The sequence below is a fragment of the Poecilia formosa genome, unplaced genomic scaffold (assembly GCF_000485575.1).
Source record: "Poecilia formosa unplaced genomic scaffold, Poecilia_formosa-5.1.2 Scaffold0, whole genome shotgun sequence".
Classification (NCBI taxonomy): Eukaryota; Metazoa; Chordata; class Actinopteri; order Cyprinodontiformes; family Poeciliidae; genus Poecilia; species Poecilia formosa.
Window position 1 is genome coordinate 2,228,789 of NW_006799939.1, and position 8,861 is coordinate 2,237,649.

The 8,861-nt window shown below is 37.1% G+C and overlaps 1 protein-coding gene across 1 annotated transcript in view; it reads right to left on the reverse strand.

Moving 5' to 3' along the window:
• The window catches only part of LOC103150239 (CUB and sushi domain-containing protein 3-like), a 291,625-nt gene that overhangs the window by 35,539 nt on the left and 247,225 nt on the right, over nt 1–8,861 (reverse strand). Inside the window, exons 58-59 of the mRNA XM_016670613.1 lie at nt 7,644–7,820; nt 421–603 (exon numbers count right to left, since the gene is read on the reverse strand). Of these exons, the coding sequence (XP_016526099.1) occupies nt 421–603; nt 7,644–7,820 (360 nt within the window). The remainder of the gene's footprint in view (nt 1–420; nt 604–7,643; nt 7,821–8,861) is intronic.

Genomic DNA, 8,861 nt, shown 5'->3' on the forward strand with positions numbered 1-8,861 from the left:
AATCTAGTCTGTTTTAGTTTTACACTTCGAGTTACATTTAAACAAACGTTTGACCCCGATAAAGACCAGATATTTTTAATTTTCTCCTGCTCAGTAAAACTCCTCGAACTGAAAAAGTTACATCACTTAGGTTTCTAGTAATAACGGCACTCATTGTTTGCAAACTGTTGACTTTTGTGAACTTGTAGACATCTGATGTAATGTGTCAAGGGCCAGTGCATGAAATAAACACTCCACCTCTACCTGAACACACAGGAAGTCCTGTGTCACCTTTGTTGCTAATCTTATCAAACATCAAGTAGTAATTTAATGTGACGCTGTGCTAGTGTGCCAAGGTTGTTGTAACAAAGCCTGATGGTTATCAAGATTGACTGCATTGCAAAACAAGTATGAGTCGACTGCAGAACAAAATGGGCTTACCTTGGCACGATGGCATTGTTCCGCTCCAGGTCCCGTTGTTGGTGCAAGTCCTAGAGATGGCACTTTCCCCTCCCATGATCACAAATCCTGGCTGACATGAGAACGTCACATTCTGACCCACCGTGACGTCGTCACCAAATCGTAGCCCATTTGCTGGGATGCCAGGGTCGCTGCAGGTAATCACTGTCAATGGTCGACAGAAACAAACAGGTTGCATTAGAACCTATTCTGAAAACTGTAGAGTGAATAAAATGTATTGAGTGAAAAAATAATGAAATACAGTTTTCATTTGTTTTCACATAAGTTCTTCTGCCTATGACACACTGAAAAGACTAATAGGAAATTTGATGATGCTAGATGCAGAGCCATGGAAAACATTTAGGAGGTTCCAAAGCCTCTTACATACATTTCTATATATATATCAAAACGAACTTGTGTGATGATGCGACAGTGTCTTGTCCTCATCCAGGCGAGTGACGGGTGTAATTCGTGCATGTGAAACTTTGAGCTAATACACCTGCATGTGCACATGTCGGCTAGCAACGCCTGCACAACAAAGTTTATTTGGACTGGCAGCAATAATAAAAATATGAAACAATGAAATCAATTTAAATAACTTTAAAGGCATTGTAGAAATGCAGAAGAAAGTGGAAAATCTTTCTCTTGTTTTTCCATTTTTCGTTATCGGGTGCAAATAGACGGAGTTTGTGATGATAGTTTAAACATTTATCTGACTGATTGAGCTGTGTAACTGTAAATAACAGAAATGGTTTACATAAATCAAATTATGAACAGCACCTATACTTATTCGTTAGCAACAGTATATATTGTAAGAGTAAAGAATGGCTGAACGGTAGAATTTTGTTCGGCGATGTTTATCAATGAATAGGTGGTAATTATGCTGCGATGATTAGGAAGTGCTAATTGCTCCCCTGCAGTCTGTCACTTCTGCGGTTAAAAGTGATTTAGAGCAGCTGTGAGCCACTAACAGATTCATCGCTGTTTCAACATACTGTATGCGGTGCTGCGCTGGGTGTCGCCTTTTATGTGCTTTTGACAGGTCATTATTCAGCTGCTGGAAAAAAAAAATTAGCAGTTTGTTGGCCTATGGGAGATGTTGCTCTGCAACTCTGTATTTTTTTATGACAAGAAGTTATTTACCTTCTATTAATGCAGCGTATTTAAGTAGGACATAAAAGAGTTAGCAAACTAATGTGGTAAAACTGCGTTTTAGTTATAATTTCGGCATTAGATAGGGCATTCAAATTAACCTCCATCAATTAGTTCTATTTGACAAATCAAACCATTGTAATAGTAAAGTAGAAAAAAAAGCAATGGATAAACACAGGATAAAAAATGATAGCTACAGTTAAAGTATAGCATTAATAATACTCACCAGAAAAACTTGAATGCTAATCTTTAATAATTTAAAATGTTTTAATTATTTTATTCCACATGCTGTGAACAAAGGATTAGTGCTGGACGCTCAATGGAATTTTGAAAAGTTTCCCTTAATTGGGAAACTTAAAATTAAAAAGTACAAAGATGCAAAGACATAAAAGGAGGGGATTTAAGAATTACGGCTCTTTAATATCTGGAATCCTCACGGTCAGTGCTCAGAAATGCAACTGGACAACCAAATCCAAACAGCCACAGTGCGGCACTTGGGGTTTGGGAGTTATTGCTCAGAACCTTAAACATGTAATCAAAGGAGCTCTCGGTGCAACAGAGTGTGTTGGATGAAAAGCACATAAATCAATCGGAGAAACAGCAGGAGCACTATGAAGTGCCAAACAAATAGATTGGTGCGTTCTTAAAAAACAACTACAAAACAAAAGAGCAGACAAAGCACTGAATGACAATTTTTAAAATTTGTTGGAGTAAGGATGCATCCAAAAGTCGCATCCCTACTGCACTTGAGCACTAGAGTTGCAGACCCCTGGCTCAATGCCTTTATTGAGAGAAAGAGCCGGGGTAATCCAGAATTTTCTCTCAATATTGACGCTCCTTCCCAACCTGTTGCTGGCAAGTTGATGGAAAGAAGGCTAGTAGACTTTTCCCTTTTCACATTTTAGGATGTGTTAAAAAAACAGACAGCCATGGTGGGAAAGCTAAAGTAGTGCCACTTGTGACTCACTTTGACTAAAGAAGTAATAAAATACACTGTTATTAGTTTGAGTGGCTAGCCTAATAACTGAACGCATAAATAACAAAACCCCCAGATTTCCTAATTTGGAGCCGGTACGCCGTTAAGCTGGGTTTGATGACGTTCCAAGATCCCACTTCAGACTAGATAAATTGAACACCGCATTAGGACTTGTTCTTGGTTTACTGCTGTCAACTTCAGTTAATAAAGGGAGTACTTGAAACTTTCTCTACTCCTACTCCTTATTTTTAGAAGGCTGTAATGAAGCAATGAAGAGTATTCTCAAACACATTATTCTGGCTATTGATGTTTGACAGGGCTACATCACAATTCAAATTTTCTGAATTATCCCAAAAGTAATGAACACCAAAATCTTTTTTGATTGGCCCAAGTGCCACTATAGATACTTGTGCCACGGTTTAAGAAGTCATCTAATATTCTGATATGTAATGACAATACATAACCACAGTTTGTAGTTCAGCAAGAGCCATCATAAATTCTACTAAAGGACTGAAAACGCTCAGTTTCAACTGCGCTGTTTGACCTAAGTGAGAGATGTCTGTGTTTTTAATAACAGAGGCAGCAGTTACACAGTATTTTTCCCCATACGTCCTAATTGGAAATGTCCTATGGTAGATCTAATTTGTCAAATTAAAATTGAGGGCCCAGCTGAAATAAAAATAGTAGTGTTGATTATTTTTTCACATGTTTGCTCTTGGCTCCTTCTCTTGGCTCAGCTTTCTCAAAACAAGCAGATGGCTAAGAGTTGGACGGCTACGTTGTCAGGTCTTACCCCAGCGCCATCGCTGATTAAATTATAGTTGTCAGTCTTTGACTTCACTTTTTTTGTGTGCTACTTGTTAAATCACACACAGGCTCTGATTTGTGGATGCCTCTTAAACATTCTGGGGCAGGAGGGTTTTCTGCATATGGCTGTCTCTGCCAAACTCTGGTCCCCTAAATCAGTTTGTTTATTTTCAATTGCTCACAAGGAGTTTGACACTTATGCTGATCATGATTGGAAATGACTTGCTTTCTGTATACGAGCAAAAAAAAAAAAAAAATACAGTAAATCTTGGCAGATAAAATTCCTGAATGAGAAATCTTATTTTACATACATGTATTTTTTTACACTATGAAGCAGGAAATTATATGCTAATTAGTTATAGAAAATCAGGAACACTGATTTTAGATCTACAGTATGTGTTTGCGTGACACAAGTTCTATAAATCTATGTGCTGGGCGCCTTTTGTTTCTTTGGATCAATCCAACACCGCATCCTCCATAAAAGGTTCCTGAACCCAGCATCCTGTATTGTGTGTCAGAAGAATAAATGGCTCTGCAATTGGCAATTATTTGATGCTTGATACGCAGTCATTTATAATATGCCTGCAGTGCACACAGAAACTAACCTGTCAGCCGTATCTGATTTTTCCTTCGACAGCACAGGCAGTGTGGGTAGTAAACTACTTTTTTGCGTCTCTCGCAGAAGTCATACATGAGCATATTTTTACACCCACGCAGGACAGTATCTGTTCATTTATGAAGTAACAGTGGCTTGTTTTTTTCTGTTAAAGCAAATATGTTGCTTTACACAACCCGTGTTTTCAGTATCAAAGGGAGGGATTGCTCTTGAACTTCCAGCCTGAGCTTCATGAAATTTATAGAAGAATATGAAAACAGTACAAGCTATGTTAACAGATGACCAAGTCTCTCATTTGCAAATTACAGTCATTATATCTATGACAGCAAGTCGTTTACCAGTGTGTTCGATATCCCCTGCCCACAAAGATCTCAGTCACAGTAACACTTCTGAGCATGAAAAAAAAAACAAAAAAACTTTTGTTTCAAAGCTAGGGTGAGGTACCCTGAAAAATCAAGGCTATTGAAGGTTTTATAAATGTCCATAAAGCTTTTGTCATCTATAAAAGCAGCCTTTCAGGACAAAATGAAGGCTGGAGAGTTTAGTATTGGTAGATTTACTTGCAGCTGTGCAGCACTGTTTGAATACAGACCTTGAAAACCAGGAATAACTTCACTGCCATTGAGATAAAAACTGATGCCTTACAACAATTGTGTAAAATTATATGTATTATTTCTCAACAAAATGAGAATCCATCAAAATGCCTAAAGTAATCCATCCTTAATGTTATTACACAACTTAAATTTTTATATAGAAATGGAGTCATAAGTGCTGTTTCTAGATTTCAGCCTTCCTGTGTTTGCTTGGATTGGGCCTACAGGCCTGCCAGCAGCAATGAAATCACACATCGGTTTTTAATTAAATCCTTGATTATTTTTTCCAAGTATGAAGTGCTGAAGTAAGAGCTGCATTTCTGATCCTATTTATCTGTTTAAAAAATCCTGCATTATCCTGCTCATCATCACAATTGGAGGTGATTTTTTTCTTTTCAAGGGCTTTGTGAAGAAAGCCCTTGAAACCCACAACTGTTTTGCAAATGTAAAAAATTACAACCACTAAAAACATGAGCCTTTGTAGGAAGTGTTGTGTCTACTTATGCCCAGATGATCAACACTCACAAACATTTACTCTTAAAAAGATTTATACTTTGCTAATCTACTATATCAGCAGTCCAAGGTACACTTAGAGCTTTTAGAAGTAGATCACCACTTGAGTTTATCTCATTTCAGACCATTCACCTCCATTTTAGCTTAGCTTTTGCAAAAGGTATACAGTATAAACAGCACAATGTAAATAGGCTTTATGCAATTTAACTTCACCCCGGGAACATTTTACACATATCACACAAATGTTCTGCCAACAAAAGACACAGTATAAATACAAACTCTTTCAACAAAAATTGTAAAACAGGTAAAAAGGTTAGCAAATGAGACAATTTTCACAAATAGGTTTCAAACTATCTGCACTGAAATATGGCTTGCTGGTGAGATTTCTTCATTTTCTGCATCTTTAGCCATGTGTTGATGTGTTTTAGTGATTCTACTGATGCTAAATCACAATGACTTTAGCACTAACCCTAACCCCAAGCACTTTAAGCTCCATCAGAGAATGTGATTTGTCTTGTTTTGTTGTTTTATACGTGTTATTTTTAGCTATCTAGGATGCATCAACAGTAGTCTACAGGATGAGATCATTGTGGAAATTAGTTTAGAACCCGGTGACATCTAAATCCATTAATCCAGATATTATCTGAGGTTTTCACATCTGTCTGTTCTGCTAAGTACTAAATAATATGAAAGATTGTGGACATAAATCAACAAAGCCACAGAACATCATAAAAAAACTTAAGGAAGAGGCTCTATGTTTTTCACATTTCATATGACATTTTTATCCTTTTATGACTTTAATATTTTGATAAAATGTTATTTCCCAAACATGCTTTATAAAAGTGTGTATACACAAGTGTGTATACACAAGCAAGAGTTAAGTGTAAAAAAAAACAAAAAAAAACTTTTCTTTTTCCCCTTGAAAATCTTGTGTGACTTTGATCTGCTAAGTTACATGATCGATTTTCCGTGAACCATGAAAATGACTGCCTCCCTAATGAAGGCACACTGAGCCAATCCCAGCATCTTAAGTGTTGATGTCCCTGAACTGACCAGTAAACTTTAATGTGAGCCGATAGTTAAAAGGGGAATCGGTTTGGTGATGAGCAAGCTTTCAAGTGAAGAAAAAAGAAAAGCTCCCCTGGATTCCTGCATGTTTGACCATTATTATTCAATCCACTTTTCAATCTTACTCTCCGTTGCCTTCTTCCCTGTGCATATCTCTCCAGAGAGCCATTTTACTCCAAAATTGAAAATTATGCCCATACAATTTATCTTTCTTGTGATACAATAATAGGCTAAAGGAAAAGGGGGAAACGAATATGGTTATTTTCAGAGAGAGGAACAATGTAATTTTCTCCAAGAGCCATCCTGGAACAAATTAAATATAGACAGGCATAGTTTTTACTTACTCAGAGACTTATTTGCTCAGGTCAAGACCACAAAAAATGCCAGCTTTGATATTTTAGTCCCAAGACTTAGGTTTTTCCAACAGTATTGTCTATTTTAGCTTCTCAGTTCAAACCTCCGATTGCCTCAATTTAGAGCAAACAAAGAAGAAAATCATCTGAAACGAACCATTTATTCTCACATTGGCTTTGATTATTCTGCTTCACACAAATAAAGGAAACTGTGCCTGTTCCAGATAATATACAAAATGAATAGAATTTCAAACTAAGGCTCCAGTCAAAATGCCTAGGTGATTTTATTTCCATTTACTTGTATCGATACACAGTTTCTTGAACTCAAAACTAAAACACACTATTATCAATGCTTCATCAGCAGCTGGCAAGGATGTACTTAATGCCTGCATCAGAACTGAAAAGAAAACAATCCTGAACATGGCTAAAGCAGTGCAAGACTAAAACTTATTTCTAGACAATTATATCTTGTTTTAATGTATGCCCATTATCCTTTTCTCTCCGTCATGAACTTCTTCAGCTTCCATTTGAAGTTAATTTAAAACAGTGAGGAATAGATTGACTCAGTTTCTGTTAGTTTTGTTAAAAGTTAAATGTGAGCAAGAGAAGTCCAAACAACAGTAGGCATAGCCAATCTTTAGCCTAGCGCAGCTTTAACCATGACCAAAAGCTTGATACTGATTGAATGTTGGAGGTGGGGAAGTTTAAAAAAATAAATAAATAAAATCAGACCTAAAGATCTTCTCTTCTCACCAAAAATTGCAAATATTTGGTGGTAGATGCAAAAAGAACTAAATATCCCAGTTTTGCAAAATTAGATAAGTTGAATATGACTAATTTTTACCTGGTATGCATTCAAACCATCAAAACCCAGATTTTCTACAACTTTTTCCTTTGTCAGTATTAATTCTCCATTGATCTATATACATCTAATGACTATGGCAAAGCATAACCCATACGATACATATATACAATAATACCAGTCGCTGAACGTTTTCACAGTGATTTCAGAAAGAATATTTAACTGTGCATTTCACAATGTAAATACTAAGCATGGCCTTGACTCTTACGCAAAGTCAAAATGACCAGGAGACAGCCGAACACTCCTGCATCTGTGCAATACTTACTTGTACAGTTTGGAGCTGAGCCAGACCAGGTGCCATTTGCCAGGCATTGGCGAGTGGGTGATCCTGTCAAGAAAAATCCTTCCATACAGGAATACACAATGGAGTGGGAGAAAGTCGTGCCGTCCACACGGGAAATGTGGCCATGTGCTGGGGTACCTGGATTTGCACACTGTACCGCTGCCATGCAAGAGAGGAAACACAGGATGTGAAGGTCAGAGGTGTAAAATGGTAATGGATTTTCTATATCAATGATTCACAATCTGGGGGTTGGAGGCCCCCAAGGTGGCTGCAAGAATACTTCAAGGTGACCGAACTGTCGTAGAGTTTTTTTCCTTCCTTCTTTGCCATGTGCGTGCAAAGACTCATCAGTGAAATAAAGGCTGTTTTGGTGTTGGTCAGATAAATATTTTTGGTTCCTTTAGTTAGTCTGATTACCACTGGAACAAGTCTACTGGAAGCAGATGGACGTAACTAGCTAGTATCAACATGCATGCATCATCATATTGTATAGCCAGAAAACCTCCCAATGTTTGTGCCCTCTGCAGGAAAAAATGTCTGCTACTTGTCTGAAATATCATTTCTCCTGACTTCCTTCACCAAATTTGATGAATTTCCATGCAAATATTCATTTAATGAATTGAAATTCAAGCTGGAAACATTAACATCACCAGTTTGGTCTTGGATGGACACTGTGTTATGCATTGATCTAGCAAAGCAAACTTGGAGTTCTCTCTCCTTCACACACAATCATTCCTCAGTTTCAGTCATGGAAATTATTGTAATTTATGGGAGTCTAAACAAAATTTAAAAGCAAATAAAATGTAAATTAAGAGAGAGAGAGAGAGAATTCAACCGTAATTTCTGAACTACTGAGCATATCTGAATATAAGCAGCATCCACTAACTTTGACAATAAATACAAATTGTACACATAAAGGCCACACTGACTATAAGATGCAGGTGTCCACATTGAAATATGAGACATTTGCACAGAAAGATGCGACACAGATTTTGTTATTTAACTTCTAATGAAATACGTATTGGTAGGATACACAGATATACGTGCCTGCAAAACGGCTGCTTAGGAAAAAATAAATAAATAAAAAAACATACAGTAGCCTACCAGGTAAAGTCACTGATCATATCTTCCTCCTGCACATTAAATCCTCTAAAGTTGTCTTAGTGTTGGAATTGATTAGCCTCACACACACACACACAC